Genomic DNA, 17,275 nt, shown 5'->3' on the forward strand with positions numbered 1-17,275 from the left:
ATTCAGCATCTTAAATATAAATGTACTGCTTTCAATAGAAGATAATAGGAAAGCTTTTCTCAACATTCACCCACCCAAGTCTGTAAATGCTGAGAGCTGACAAAAAACCCTCAAATTTTAAATGTAAGTTTAATCTGCGAAAAGGCTATAAAGCAGACGGCAGAAATCTTAACTCAATTGAATTGATAGCAGAAAGCTGACAATTTTGCACTGGCACACATCGCTTCACAAAAATGAACAGCTCAAATGCCCTCAGCTTCATATTCAACAGAGGAAAGAAGAAAGCTCAAGTGAATCAGCACCTACAGACTTCAAAATAAAAATGTTTGTGATACTTTCACTGTTAATTATGTCACAGGTTCACAGAGGCAAGTTTTCTAACCCAGCTCGAAGGAAAACGCATGACATTCGCCACTAGATGGCTCCTCGCACGCCCAGCAGCACCAGGCCCGCCCCAGGAGCGCGCCCGGCCTCCAGCGGGGCAAACCGCCGGCGCTGGGCAGCCAGCGCACACCTTGCAACCCCGAAACGGCTCCGCTTCTCTTCCACTCTACATCACTTTTAGCAGCCTTGGAATAGTCCTTTAGCGAATTTTTGGCATATCTGCTTTTGCTAAATTAACGTGACTTTGTGAAAACGGAAAACGAGGCATACTTTTTCTTGGTTTTCTCCTTGCGAGCTAACTGTTCTCCTTTGAGGAAAGGAACAACTTGAAGCAATGTAAATAGGAACAGCTTAACAACCCCAACCCTGTTTGAGGTCACACCAAACTTTGGGGAAAATGTTGAATCTTTTTGTCCTGTTTCATTATTTTTAAGGTATACCACACGACAGTTGCTTTTCTTATCACTCAGTACAGAGCACAAGCTCAACTTATATACTTGCATACTTATCTTCCCCAAGTATGTTTTGTACCCTCTGATCTGTATTTCAACACGACAGTGAACTAAGTAGCTATAAATAAGCAATAGCTGAGCTATGATTCATAGCTTAAGCAGCTACATAAAAATTTCCAGAAAGCCATCTTGCTCCACCTGCACAGGTCTTGTAACAAACCACATAAATGCCTGTTTACTGCCGATCCTCTACTGAAAAACAGCTCAGATGAACATTTTAAACAGCAGACACACAGCTGCATCTTTAGCTGATCCATCTCTTCTCTCTATGACAAGAACTACTGACTATGAACATGAACCGCAGAACTTCCTCCTCTACAACACAGCCGACATCTCTATGCTCTTCTTCTGACAGGACTGACTGCATTCTCTTCCTGAAAGGATCTACCTTCTCATTTGTTAAAATGGATAAAAGTAGTGGCAAATTTAGGGGCAGAAGTTGAGTGATGAGGAATTCAAAAAGACTGACTTTTCACTTGTTAACATGCTGGTGAATGCAAATAAGTAAAAGCAGAAGGATGACATGCACAAACCTATCATTTTTCCCGAGAATAAAATTCAGTTAAACTGTTTGCCAGAATGCTTCCAGTATATCACAGGTACACAAAAATCCTAAACAGAATTGCAAAATTTCTACTTTCGAACTGAATGAGCTATTTTTTAAGAGTAAGTTGAAACCAGGTACTGTTCTCTAGTACAACGTAAGAGGATCACAACCCACTAGTAAAATCAGCATTCACTATGCAGTTTATGAACAAAGGTATCCAGGTTTAAACAAGCCTATCCTCAAAGAACTGCACTGGAATGCCATATTAAGGACAAACTGAAGCACTGCACATTACACATGCGCTGCATCTAATCCTACATCCTTTACATACCTGATTATTTTGACAGAATACCAAAAACGGGAAGCAGGACTTGGGTCCCCACCTGAAAACCTGACTTTCTAACTTAAATCATAACATTTATTATCCCTTTATCCCTTATTTATTATTATCACTATTTGTATAATGAAACAAAAATATGCCAGCAAAAAAAAATAATAAAAAAAAAGAGAAGAGGCATGAACATGGAAACAACTAAATGCTAAAGAGAAATTTTAGCTAGGTGAGACTGAGACATAGTTCTGCTTAGTGAAGAAGCTAATTAGTGTATTTTTAAAAAGAGAGCAGACAAATGCAATGTAACATGGAGAAAGCTATGAAAACAAAGTGGAACTGACACACATAACCTATAAATAAGTTTTTTTTTCCATCCCTTCTAATAAAGCACAAGATAGTCTTATTCACAAATTTTATCTGACATCGTGGAAAAATATTCAGTGGATTTCAAAATGTACACGAAAATGACAAACCACTGAAAATGACCAAATAAATTAAATCCATACTACTAAATACTGAAGATAGCACTACTAGGCTGATAAGGCGGCTGTATACCACATGTGGATGTATGTTTGGTTTTTTTATCACCAGTATTAAGACTAAGCTCATATACTTCTGTGCTGATTCTATCAGAGTGAGTCTCAATGAGAACCAAATTTCAAACCAGCTACACTCTGATGCATTAAAAAAAAGTGCTCTACAGTGTAGCTATATAAATACAGGTAGTGAACACAATCTCTTTATAGTACTTTGCACAGAAGAACAGTAAGGCCTAAACACAAAAGGAGTGTAAAAACTTTGTCACTAAAAAGGCAACAAATGTGTTCTTGCCTTTTTATCAAACATATGACAAAATAGCATGAGCAGCGCAAGTGACACAGCGTGTACAGCAGTACACTGTTAACAGTAGTAAAGTGTAGCAAATGCATAAGCTAAACAGGTGCAGCTAAATTACATTTCCTTCCCTTTGTTCTGATGCCATGAAATTCACTAAGGATGGTACTTAATTTTACATTTTAAACTCTTAGGTAGTTATTCAAATGTGTTACATAGCTGGAGATAAACATTTAACATACTGAATCCGTGAAAGAACGAAAATAAAACATACCTTGTCTATTTCCATTCTCTTCATCCTATGGAAAAAGAAAGACCACACATTAAAAACTCATTAAATGAAGAAAATACATAGGCATCTATAAGCTAGGAGGATTTAAAGAGTAGTTGTAACCTTAACTGTGCATTTCAATATTTCATCCTTTTTCACAAATATTCCAGCACTGCAGTATTAAGGCTTTAATTCTCAAATTGCAGTGTAATTCCTGTTTGCATAGAAAAATTAAACAGTTGCATGAAACATCCTCAAAGAAACAACTTGAAAGGCATTATCTGAAAACAAGTGTAGAAAAATATCCAAAATACTGCCATGAAGCCTAACACTGCACTGGAGCTGTCGCAAGTATGTTTCTACCCAGAAGTCAAGCATATGCTGCTATCATCCACAACGTTAAATAGTATGAAAGACATATTTCTAACACTTTTTTTTATAAGCAAGCTCTGAATATTCTTAGCGAAATTTGAAACATAAAATTTGTTTTGCCTTCAGTGCTTCTGCTGGAGGACGAATACATATTCCAATTGCTTATTTAGGAAAAATTTGAAGACTTTCCTTCTGGTAATCTCACTGTATTTTACAATTCTAACTACCATTTATCACCTACAGTCCTTTAAAAAAAGCCTACAACTGGAATGTAGTGATGGGGAAGGACATGCTTAAAATACCATATAATTACTTCAGTTTCTCGTTAGTATTTTAATATGAATGAGACTTTTGATAGAGCCTGGATAATTTCCTGTTCAGCAAAATTCTACTGAAATTTTTAACTGAGATGGTCAAAATATGGAAATGTGTTTTCTTTCTGAACTGTGACTGCATGGATGTCATACATTTTTCTACTAAATATTTTCTAAGTAGTATGTGCTAGCCTAAGGACCTGTACTTCTAAGTTTACTTCAGCTCTGCCTACATCAGCCTCATCCTGAAGGCAACAAAGAGCAATATGATGACCTCAGAAATACTCTTCACCTGTACATCCTTTCCCACTTTAAATGTATCGATTTGTATTTTGTATTAAAGACAGATCACCACCTTTTTCATATTAAGTACTCTCAAAGTAATTGAACATTAATCTCAGTATACTCTTCAAGAGACAAAGACTTGATGAAAGAGAGATCTACACATGCTGCAAAGTGAGACAGCTGTCCTTCCTAGGTGCAGTGCATTTCTTCCTTGATGCACAGAAGTAAAGTACAGTCTGTGTCTCAACACACTGCAACAGTACAGAAGTTACCACAGTATATGCTGGAGCCTTAAAAGAAACCACATTAGATAACTATAAAATAAATACATAAATAAAATAAATTTTAAAAAGAAAGCAGTAAGCAGAGTTCTGGTACTGCTCTGACTTTTTAAAAGTCATGATTGATGATTATCACTAAATCCTTAAATTGAACAGTCTTGTCAAATAATATATTTATATAATAATATATAATATATAATTTAATATATATATATATTTAAAAAAAGCAATGCTTATTCTTCCCCACTCAGTACAGCCTTTGAGGAGAGTTCTTTGCTCCCAAGAAAATTCACTCCTATGGCTTTCAAGTTGCAGCCCCCTCTGACCCTGAAGCAAGCATTACTTTCTATTCCCATTCTTAGCACACCCTGCAGTCTCAAAGCCTCATGCTCTGTCCCAGATGTGCTCAGTGTTTCCCCCATGTGACAAGTCTTGTCTTCTCTCCAAAAGGACTACACCTGACCACAACAGTTTCTTTCAGGTAACTTTTCAGTTCTCTTTACTGCCTCTACCAATTTATGTCGACTTGCAATAAGGTTAGGAGGTACTAGAACAACATTGTCTTGAAATAAATCTAAGCTACAACACAAAGCTATCCCTGAAGTAAACAAAGACATCTGCACTGATCTGGAAGAAAAGTGACTTGCAACAACAAGGACTCTGACAATAAGAAACTTGAAGGGGATTGAGAAAACAAGCTGTCCAGTCAATGACACCTTTGACTTCCAATTGTAACCACTACCTCAATCAGAGGTAGCTGCACCCATTCCCTGATGTGAAGAAGAGACAAGGTTACTACAAGATTTTCAGATGGCCAGAAAGCCAGATCATAGTTATCACTGTTCTACTACCATAAAAAGCAAAAAGCAGCATCTTCCCTTCCCTCAAGACTGTGCACTTTTGATTAGTGAAGAGACAGGAATGATACTTAAGCTTAGAAATAATGACTGAAACTGTACTTAGCCACTAACCAACATGATCTTAGGTCAAATAAGAATGGCACAGAAATCAAATTTGTCTCATGTTAGAATCAAGCACAATAGGTAAATTTCATTCTTCACATAACTTAAGTACAAATAGCTATAAAAACCATCCTGTAATGGCCCAGGAATAAAAACTTTGCTTATGTTACTTTTTTCTTCCATCTCATGAACATGAAGAAGAAAATATAAAGGTTCAGGTTAACTTACAGAAGTGCTTACCAGAGCTCGGTCCAAACAAAACTTATCTTTATAGGTAACTGAACACCTACAACAATCTAACAACCCCACGATTTTTCTTTTTATAAGCCAGACAAAGAAGAATGAATTACTCAGATTCTGACATATCATAAACAGAAGGGAAAAGGGTGCCAAGAGCTCTCTTGAAGTTCTAGCTCCTTTTTCTTCCTTCAAGACATGTCTTGAGGATTTACAGGTATCAGCACGGTATGCGCTGTTTTGGGTCTCTTTCAAGAGCTATCAGATGTGAATGAGAAGAACTCCTGATCCCCCCAACATCATTTGCTATTCCTTGTGTGCAACTCCTTCTGCATATGAAAATACTATTGTCTGTATGAGAAGATCTATGAGAAATTTAACAGAAAACATATCCCACCACTTTGTGTTTAAGGAACTGAATCCTGCTTGTGCTATTTATTTTCATATATAATGTGAATGGGGTTTGTTCCGTTGTTTTGTTTTCCCCAGGAAATGCTAACAAGTCCATATAACTTGTTCAGCTCAGCTAAGACTTCCTCACTCTTCTTTCCCTCTCTCATATCAGACTTCAAACAGGGATTGGTCTTGGCTGACTCTCTGTCAAAAAACAGAAATTTTGTTATGACCTGATAAAGCCAGTAGTCTCAATAAGCTTCAATAAGGATACAAATACAAGCTCAATAAGGGTACAAATTTCAAGCACAAGTGTCTGCTGTAACTGAAGTTAACTGGGAAAGATATACTAATACTCCCCTGCAAGCTTTTTTATTCAAAATAAATCTTTCAGCCACTAAAGCAAAAAAGACATTAACTAAAGACTCTTGTAGAGACATGCATCAATCAGCTATGTAGGAAGAGTGTGAAGTTTCAATAACCATTCCTTCCTCCTGGCATCAATCTATTCCTCTGCCCTAGCTGCAAAAGTAAGAAGAAAACTCAGAGGTATGGTGTATCATTATTTTAAAGTAATTGATTGTGCAAGTTCTAATCAATGCTATTTGAACTCACTAGGAGAAAAACCCTTCTCAATACTCAAATCTTTACCAGCATTAAATGGACTTCCCAGCACGAGGCACTAAAGCAATTTCCAAATGATTCAGTCATGAAGGAGAATACATATCACTCTCCAGTAAGGCACACCAATTAGCTGCTTAACATTTTTAAATAAACAAAACCTATAAAGTACTTTAGCACTATTTCTATTAAGCCAGAAAAACCTTCTTCAGCCTAGGCTGGTACTGATTTTTCTCTTGACTTAAGGAGGACAGCAAGATTCTTGTTCTTTTCAGCAGAAAGAAGAAAACATGGAAAAAAAGTGTAAAATTAATGGATATTAGACAATATTCACAAACTTCTTCCAGGCCATTCTCTTAGGACCAAGTTTTAAACAGAGCTCAGTTCTGAAGAGGTAAACAACCACAACCTATGCCCCACCCCTGAAGTATACACTAAAGAGTATGCAGATAAATGAGACCGGCTTTGAATTAAAAAACAAAAAACCAATAATAACAAAAAACAACAAAACAAACTCACTTACTTTAAAAGAAAATTGAACTGCAGATTCTGGAGGGTAAACTATGAAGTGTCTTAAGGTGAAGCCAAAACCCTGAGATGTCCTCCTTAACACAACAGTTTTTGGACCAGGCCAAGAGAAAGCTTCTTCTTCCTCTGATGGTGACATAGCTTCACTTTGCTCTTTTCCATCTTTATTTTTTGATGCCTGAAATAAAAGAGACACAGATACTAGTTGTAAATCACAATTCAGTTGCATTTGAGAAGCGTTACTGTGCACTTCAGAACGTAACTTCTCCTCTGACGTTCAAAATAACCGGATAATCACTGACATTGTCTTCAGAAATGTGAACTGCAAAGCAGCATCCTTATATCTCTGGTCATACCACTTACCAAATTAAAGTTTCATATTAAGAAACTCGACATGCTCGACAATTACAGGTTGAACTGAACCTGTACCCAGGAACACAGACAGCTTGTTTTTACTTGCTTTTTAGTTTACTTCGATATAAATATCCAGATCTTTTCTATCTTTTAGGACTCCATTTCTGACCATACAAAGCTCTCACACATACAAACTCCCTTTTAAACCTTAAAACACAGGTATGGTTTTCTCAACTAGTATCTCCTCATGTATAACAACTGATACAAAAATAAAGTGTAAAATTGATTAGGCTTCTTTAGCAAGACATCCTTCAATATTTTTTACTTCTTCTGTTATTTTTTCCACCCTTAGCTACATTCTCTGAACATTACAGTACACAAGCAGTAGATACATAAGTAAGAAGGTTTAATTTACCACTGCTGTTGGAACTACAATCCCACTTCTGCAGAAACAAGGCCATTTGTTTCTTTCTTAAGGGTAATTCTATATATCTGTGACTTGTGAAATACAGGATTTTAAAAAATATTTGCGGCTTTACATGAAATTTTCCATTTCAATTTTTAAAGTGAGTGCCACATCATTCATACCAATTCAAACAAGGCTGAAAACATACAAAGAAAGTATGCAAGAACCCTATGATCCTCCTCTAAATATCCCAGTTCAACGATGCGTGAAACAAATTTAGATACCAGAGCCTATAGCCTATTCAAAGGGTATTCAAACAGAAATAATAGTCTTCTTGTCCTTCTGCAGCACTGCTGCTGTGGCTCAGCAACCGCCTGATACATGGCAGAATTTTCTGCTCGGATTTCTTCCTGGACTGCTCCAAAATAATCCCTTTTGCTTTAGCCTCACAGCTGCTATGTGAAAATGAAGCACTTCTTGGTAAGGTGGGCTCAGCCAACTTCAATCAATATCTACAGAGAATACAAAGCATTTCAACTTCCACCACAGTGACAGCAATGTGTATTATGAGGAAGTTTTCGCAGCTGCTTGGTGAGATACTTAATTCTGTATTCTGTTATGTAAAACAAAGCGTGTTTCTACACAGATGCTAAGGACGCAGCCCAGAAAACCTACATCTCATTAAGTGCCTCGAGGGCAGCTGCCTGTAAACCAGCCTTCTACCTCCCCTCACCCTATTCTTCAGAGAAGAAAAATATACAAATGATGGAACTGGAAGCAGATACTGGACTTCTGCATAGAAGCAGTGAGCTGGCCCCATGGCACTCTGCTCCTCTGAACATCCCAGAAGAACCACTGGCAGATTTTGGAAAAGAACAGTAAACATGAAGAGCTCAATCTCTGCTCAGTCTGTCCATGTCAATCACCTTCATCCATGCTTCAAAGTAGTAATGCGAAACAAGACTGTGCAATTAGATGACTAATGAATGAGAAATTAGTGAGAACTGAACTGCCAAGATTGGCTTTAGTTTAAAGTTCAAGCAATGCAAAGATTGAGTTAAATGTGACACAATCCTCTAGCCTATCAGGGTGGTGCTGAGGTGTTTCCCACCAATCTGTTCAGCCTTTGAACATGACAATATTTTTTCATTTCTGCACAAATTATGTACCTTCTCAGCTTTCCATTCCCATCACATGAGCAGAAAAAGTGCCATTAAGAATGATTGTTCTGATCCTATTAAAATGGCATAATTAGTAGTTTATAATAAAGAAGTATCATTGGCCTCAACATTTGACAGCAACTTCCTCCACTAAGTGACAGGCTACAGTCACCACGCTTTACTCCCTCCCCCTTGACAAAAGCCACCTTAATTAGCCTAAAGATAGTTTTAGTATGTGTAACAACTGATCATTCAGACACACAGTGAGCTGAGGTCAAAATACAGCCAAACTTCCCTACGTCTGAGGAGCAGGAGATGCAGTATTTGACTGAAATGGGAAAAGAAGCTGTTTTTTTGCTGTAACTCCAGGTCAACTTTTACCTTTGTGACAGTTGCTGAACTAACAGATATTTATGGATAACAGTGTTCCATAGGCAAATCATTACTTCCTGAAAAAGCACACCAGAAGTTGAAGAGTTATCTTCATGCTGTCCTTGGACCCTTGCAAGGTCTGCCAGTAGCACAACAGAAAAGGCCAGTATTGATAATAAATGCGAGATGTGGTTGGTAACAGCAATTCTGAGCCCCTATACAAACAAAAAGCAACGTGAATTACAAAGAAAAGAGTCAACATCTGTTGAGTGACCCTGTGAAGTGTCCAACCACAGCACACCCACCCAAAACATCTCTTGCCAGTGAAGGCTTTAAAAAGGAACAAAAAAGTTTTCAAAAATACAAACAAAACAAGGATTCAAGACAGCAAGCAAGAAACAGATGATGTTCAGCAAAGGCAAGAATGTTATTGAAAACAGAGATCCTGCATGGTCTTGTGATCCAAAAATGATAGCAATCCAGTTACAAGTATGTAAGCATCTGATATCCTTACGGTGATTTGTCTTTAAGAGCAGTGATGCACTTCAAGAGAACGAAAAATGAATGCTTTATTTTCATGTCACATCAAATCTAGCAAACCAGAGATTACTTTGCTGTATTCCTCACTGAAGGTCTGAATGTTTGAGTCGGTAAAATACAGTCTCTATAAATTCAATGCTCAACATGAATGTCAGAATGCACACAATTGAGTTCAAGGACTGCAGAGTCCCAGGCTACAAAGAAAATGATTCAAGCGTCATTTCCCCCAGGATTGCTTCATATGAGGTTTTTACACCAAGTATCTAAAACATCATTTCCTGTTACATGCAATTACAAGGACATACAGCAGATGCTTAAGTGCCCTGTAAAATACGCATTTGGCTTTGAATATTGTATTTAACCCTGGTTTTATGGGTAATAAAAGCATCCATGAAAAATCTGGTACTTTAATCACCAGGAGTGATCAGTCTGTAGAACTACATAAGATCAGTAAATAGCACCAGTGTTTCTAAATAATACTGTGTTCAAATAAAAAGTAATAACGAAACAATATTTTCACATTTTAAAAGCCAAAAAAAAAAAAAAAGAAAAAGCAAACACCCATCCACCCAACATGGCTCCAAAGATCCTCTCATCCTCCAGTTTCTGAACCATTACTGACAGACCTGCATAAATGACATGCTACAAACAATCCAGCAACAGTCAAAAGGGATTGCAATATAAAACATCAGTTGTTTTCTTGGTTGTCTAAACAGTTAAACAGAAGTACTCTGAGTTCTGAATGCTATCTTCATAGATGAATAATAGTGAACACAATACATAATTATATCTTGCACTACCAATACCTGAAGAAAATTTAAAAGTTGCTTTAAAGTTGAGATTCTTTATCATCAACAAGCTCCCTTTGATCAAGTGGCCTCTAGCAGACCAACCACCAGATGTCCTTTATTGGTCTGGTCCCTAACTTTAAGCCACAAGCTCTCAACATTGGTCATGGCTGCCTTTTAGAGGCAGTTCTTCACAGTCTATGGCTGCCTTTTAGGGGCAATTCTTCACAATCTACCCACTTCTTAACATAGAGGGCAACTTCCCCACCCCTCTTACCCTGCCTATCCTGTCGAAAATGCCTGTAGCCCTCAATCATTTGCTTTACACATCTGGTTTTAACATTTTTCTTTGATCAAACAGAACTTTCACAAATTATGTAAATAACAGCCTTAGAGTGTTTCCCAAACTATATTTTTTGGGGCCTAAATTTAACAAAGACCAACAAATACACTGGACTGACTGGTGGGCTCACCCATCAGCAGCTCAGTAAGCTTAGTCTGTCTCCTGTTCAAGATTCAGTATTATTCAACTTTGAGCTAGTCCACCAAGAAACATGCTATCTCCAACAGCAGTTTAGCTCAATGTGTATATGTTGAACAGAATAACTGGTTGATGTCACTTGATTTTCCTGATTTAAATGCCATCAAATGATTTTTTAAAACTACTGACATAAACCAGAACCAAAAAGGATCTTGCACATCATTATTAATCCCACAATTAGCCTGAGACAGTAACAGGATATTCCAAATGCTATAATAAATGCTGGGCTTGCTTCTAAACAATGGCATTTCTTGTTCCAGGTTATTTATTTTCCCTATTTTTCTAACCAAGTAGCTATTACTTAGCCAACTGCCTTGATAAATTTACAATTTCAAAGAAAAAAAGCTTTCCTATTTCTTTGTCACATAAAATGTAAGATTCTTTAAAAACAGGGGAAAAAAGGGTCTTTCTGGCTAAGACTGAATATAACAAATGCCTATATGGGAAGAGGATCTTGTTACCCACATAATAATGGCAGGTTTTGCTGCAAGTCAGGTTCTTCTATAATAATCACACTGTTCCACCACCAGTTTTCAAAAAAAGTTAGAACAAACCACTGACCCTTTTAGTCTCAACCACACAGAGAACTTCAAATTGCTTTGCTAGAAGCTGACAAAAAGTCAAAGAAATAATGAAGATATTCACCACCACCCCCTACCCCCCCAAAAAAAAAACAACCACCTACTTTTCTGGTACATCTATGGGACCAAAAATGATGAACCACTGAACTTCATCTTGCTCAGAGGACAGCACATCCCGTTAACCTTCTATCATCACCTTCTGTCACCTGGTCTCCCACACCAAGTGACTTCAGGCCAATCACTCAATCTAATAGAGAACATGTGGTTCCCTGGTCCTACAATATGATAGGAAACAAACATAACCCCCAAAATATATTGCCTCTGGGTGTTCTTAAAACATGCAACATTTCTCCTAAAAACATCTTAACGCTAACGTTTAACAAAGATTACGCAACTTTTTTTTTTTTTTTTGAGATTATCTCATCCTTATTTGCAGTATAGCCAGCATCCAAAAGGAAAACCAGACAGCATTTCATCTTGCATCACCTCAAGAGTGGTGATACTACTTATAACTTTTTATACATGTATTCACAAAGTGAACAACTTCAGGGAGCACTCCATTAAATTACCATTAGTCAGACAAGTCTACTGGACAATATACATAGAATGGCCATGACAGCGTTGTACAAGCAGGCTAAAAGCCCTTGCCATTCTTCAACAAAATCCCAAGCTCTACGATCACGTGCTGAAGTGCACGCGATGCACAGCAAACTGACAGTTCTAGCATCTTTAAACCAGCCTGGAATGTAAAAGTAGTGTTTTACATAAAGTAAATAATTCCCAGTCAAAGAAAAATATCTACTGACACATGGTTGGCACCTTACGCAAACCTATCCTCCAAATATCCAGGAAATAGCTTTGCCCTTGAAACAGATGAGTTCAATCACTTTCACCCTCAGCAACACATTCAGCTGTTCACTGAAAAATCCTGCAAACAGACAATCAGGAAAAGCAGAATGCAGAAAGTCCCAAACCCACATTATTTCAGGCCTCCATGTCAAAAATTCTTAGCAACCCTAGAAGTAGGGAAGACTGCAACGCAGCAGACTGGAGTGAAACTAGTACACGATGAGCAGCCTTATCTACAGGAGTGATACCCGTAACAACACAATCAGCACTAACAGAAGAGTCAAGCAGCCTGAGACATGTACATGTATTGAAGCACAAAAGAGTTTTTCCTGCCACAGAACATTCCTTTATGTTCCTCCATTCTTTCACAAAACAGCCCATAGACATGGATCCCACTGCACAGATAGTGCTAGAGCTAGTGACAGGTAGCACAAGAAACAGGGGAAGATACTCAACTCTATCCCATCCACTTTATTGCTATAGTTATATAAGAAAGCTGCAGGAAGGACTTACCAGTGACAGTAATTACAGACCCTGTTCTCAGCAGGCACCACGAGGCTGCCTTGCTATGAAGCACCTGAAACTGGACATGAAGATGTAAACAACCCCTCAAAGCTCAAATAATCTAACAGCTGTGAAATTGCTCTCACTGCAAGAAAAACAAAAAACCAACTGAGATGCAGACATAAGTGGAGCATGAATCATCACACACACAACTATGGCACTCACAGAGGTATATGAAACTGGCCTAGACTGTGCCCTCTCATCAGGGCTTCTACTAATAGCAGAAGAGTGTCTGTTTTTTGGAATTGACAAGCACAGCTGTTTCACAAAGAAGCTCCTCATGAAGGAAGAGGGAAGACTGACAACTCAGCAGGTGTGAGCCCTCAGTCACTAGGTGCCCACTCATCACCTTTGGCATCAATGGGCGCACATGTGAAGCACAATGTTTGCTGATGTTCCCCAAGGCTAATGCTTCTCTGGAGTTGCCACTGAGGAAGATGCAGTAACTGAGAAGACAAGAAAGGCCAACAGACTGAAGAACTCAGCTCTCCAAAACAAGGTCCAAACCTTTTACAACTACAGTTACTATAAAGAATGGTGTAGATCTCAAACAACAGGAAAAGAGAAACAAATTACTAGGAATCACCATAAGGCTTAGAGCAAAGACTGGCAGTGTCACTTGTATCATTTGCCCCTCACCCAGGCAGGGCAGCCAGGCCCTGAGCCCTTACCAGCAGGGGTGAGGAGATCCCTGCAAGCAGCCATCCTCTGTCGTCACATGGGTTGTGCTGATGACCATAAAGAGCTGAGAGGCTTCAGAGCAAGGCAACAGCACTATAAAAGCACTGAACAGAGCAAAGGTCTTAGAGGAAGGCCGCAGCTCCAAGTGCTTCCCTCACAGGAGCCCTCTGTAAGACTCGGGGTGTCAGGTCAGCAGACTAACCAAACTGAAATCAGGCACTCGCTGTGAGGTGCTCCTGGTAGCAAACCTGCTACCACCACCTTGCAGGAACGTGAACCTCACCTAAATGAAATATTGGATCTGGAATAGACTTTTAACTCAGTACCAAAGGTAGTAGCTGCCTGCCTGTAACAGAGACTAGAAGGCACAACAACAGACTTTGAAATTTATCTTGGAAGTGAGTAACTCAATTCAATAAAATGCATTAATCATGTCCTCAAACCAAGGCCAGGTATGGAGAAAGACTCAAGAGAGCGATACATGATGACTCCAGAAGCATGAAGTAAGTGGGAAAAAAAAATATGCAACCTTTCAAAAACAAGTAGTAGATGCTTCTGTCAGTTCCATCACCACTCCATAGACCTTAAAAGCACAGCTGGAGGCTACTGCCAACAACCTCTACCTTCCTCCCCCCCCCCATGATAAAATGCTCTCATTGAAATTGACATTTTTTGGCCCTAAGCCTAAATAAAGAAAAAAAAAAAGTTAGAGGAAGCCTGTATATCTAAAAAACCTCAATCTTCTTGACAATAAGCTAATAATAACTATATAACTAACTAGCTTTACACCAGCTAAACACTCAAGAATTTAATGATGTGACAATCTGAAAAAGGAAAGTCTTAACGTCAGTTCTGTAGGTCTGTTCAACCAAAAAGTTAAGTGCTATTTACCTGGCTCTGGATTAAATGCAGCAACACCAGCTGGCTCTGTTAACCGAGCCCAGCTGGGCCTGCTTGGGTGAACAAAACCAGTATGCAGCTCAGCAGGCCAAGGGTGATTCAGAAACAGTTTGGCTTCCTGGAAGCACAGAGGGTTTTATCCAACAGCTTAACCAGCTCTTTATGCAGAGCAAGCTCTGTTTTTTTCATACCACAGTTCTGATACCTACGTTTTTTTACACCAAGAGCAAGATCAGGTTTGATATGACCAGTGCTCCACCACAGATCAAACATGACTGAAGAAGACTTCTCTAGAATCAGCACCTAGCAGGCTACACGTATTTGTAATTGATGTACCAGATCCCCCCCTTAAATACCAGATAGCAGTGAGTTCAGCATACTTCAGTTCATTACGGGCACATTTTAATAGGGTATACACACACACACTACAAAAATATACTAGATTGTGTATGCACATGTATATATATATCATTGTTGTGAGCTTCTTTTTTGCAGTAGTAGCTTGTGCACAATCAAAACCTGTAATGCTTTAATAGGAATCTTTTCAAAAAGCCAAAGGGCATTCAGGTTTAGCTCCTACCTTTTACTTTCCACAGAGCAGCAGCCAATTCCAATCACCATCAAGAAGCAGAGTGAAAATACAGGGACTTCACAGGACAGAGATGCAAATTATTTCAAAATCTGTTTTTGTTTATATCTTGCAATAAAGATTTAGAATACCAAACAGTTCATTGGAATAAATGTAGTCACAAAAACATTAAAAACAGAAAGAAATTTAGAACTTCCTTGTTTTCTTATGGCTCATTAGCAAAAGCCTCTCCTCTTAACAGCAACATCCTCCTTAAATTGGAAAGAAAGGAAACATCTGCAGGGCTGGTAACAGCAAAATGTCATGTGATCCTAATTTAGCTAAATCAGAGCTTTTGCTTCTCTGCTTGTTCTGCTGTTGCTTGTTAAGAATAGGAAATGCTTTGTATTTAACCTAGGAGTCAGATCTGGAAATATCAGAGACAAAGCACACTTCTGCCTCCCAGTACAGAAGCAGTGCTTGAGGTTACTCCATGCACGGTAAAAAACTGCCTCAGCAGTCTGACAGAAGAGCAGTTCACACAAAGTCATAGCCTGCTCATGGCTGCCTTCCAAGGCTTCTTGTAGCCTATGGAACTTTGTGATAAATCCACAAATAAAAGTTGCCCATGATCCATTCTGCTTCCTACAAATGGGGAGAGAACAGCTCTTACCTGTCCCCAACTAAGTGCATTACTGCAAAGTTAGGAGCTAAATTGGATGAAGTTCACACTCTTTGCTTTCTGGTACAACACAGGCTTTATCACTCACTACATACCAGATAGCTTTCACTGCATTTTCAACAGATTCTACAACAGCACACCTACTCATGCATGCAAGTTAGTTCTGCACAAGCCATTAAGTAAAACAAGACCACTGCACAGTATACAACCTGAGCTGTGCAGGCCATTTCAATAATCAGACACAGGACAGCTTTAAAGTCAGCTGCAGAAGGACCGACACACTTCTCCAATTCATGCTGTTTCTTCTCCTCATCATACCCAGAGCCTGTATCTTGGTTACACAAGCGATCAGCTCTGCTAAGGACAGAGTTTAAGCCTTTATGCACTTCCAGCGAATCCTTGAGCTTAGCCTGGGCTTCTCTGTGATGCAGCCACAACACCGCGCTATGTGGGCCTGGCAGTGAGACAGAAACACGCTTTACCCCTGCACCCTCTCATGCAGGTATGAGGCTGATCTCTCAGAGAAGCTAGTGATCTTTCCAATATAAGTAGAATACGCTCATTCCTGTTTCAAAAATATGAAGTTAAAAGAGATTAGCTGCACTACTTTAACTGTGCAAAAACATCACCGTAACTGGCAATTATTCCAACAGTTCAGACTTAAGGTCATCAGATCTTCAACTCAGCCATCTCGCAGTTTTACTCAAGATTCCGTTCCATGTGCACATGAATGCCTGACCTGTTCCCCCCTCCCCTCCCCCCCCCCAGCAAGCCTTTGGAAGATCAGGGAATTGACTCTCAATGTCAAAATCCAGATTGTCACCCTAAATACAGCGATTTCAGGCGAGATGCTATTTCAGATTCTATCCTGTTCGCAAAAGACGTACAGAATCACATGGGGAGTTTTAAGCATTTCCTTGAGAAAGGAACTATTCATATCATGCCTGCACTTCCTAGGAAAGAGATTTAACACAGAGAACATGGCTCAAAATACCACAAAACTTGCAAGACAATGTTTCAAGATCCTTTACAGCCCTACATACACAGCTTCTTCCCTCCAAAGCAGCCTCCAGATACTTAACTAAAACTACCCGGTGTTAAAGTTTGCAAAGATTATAAATGCACACCAGCGAAAATGCACCACTTAAATATAACCCTGGTCCCATGTTTTAAGATACTTCATTTGAAATAAATTATATAATGTGCAGATTAACACTGCAACTTTTAAAAGCCCTACTCTCAGGAGTACTCTATTCATGCATAAATCAGCATACACAGATGCAAAGCCACATGTCATATTTCAAAACCGTAAGTTTGTAATCTACTGTGCATGTACAGCACAGAGCAAAGCAGCTTCTTCAGTGAAGAATTTAATTTACCTCAATAAGATACACAGAAAGATGGTTTAAAAAAA

At 38.8% G+C, this 17,275-nt stretch overlaps 1 protein-coding gene across 3 annotated transcripts in view; it reads right to left on the minus strand.

Annotated features, from left to right (window-relative positions):
- ARHGAP21 (Rho GTPase activating protein 21) overlaps positions 1-17,275 on the minus strand; it is a 106,685-nt gene that overhangs the window by 59,181 nt on the left and 30,229 nt on the right. For all 3 annotated transcript variants that reach the window (XM_042888179.1, XM_042888180.1, XM_042888181.1), the window contains 2 exons: positions 6,871-7,053; positions 2,886-2,910 (listed from right to left, as the gene is read on the minus strand). In XM_042888179.1, the coding sequence (XP_042744113.1) occupies positions 2,886-2,910; positions 6,871-7,053 (208 nt within the window). Of the gene's footprint in view, positions 1-2,885; positions 2,911-6,870; positions 7,054-17,275 lie in introns of those variants that run through there.

Source organism: Lagopus leucura, unplaced genomic scaffold (assembly GCF_019238085.1).
Source record: "Lagopus leucura isolate 7727_CA_CO unplaced genomic scaffold, USGS_WTPT01 Super-Scaffold_100157, whole genome shotgun sequence".
Lineage (NCBI taxonomy): Eukaryota > Metazoa > Chordata > Aves > Galliformes > Phasianidae > Lagopus > Lagopus leucura.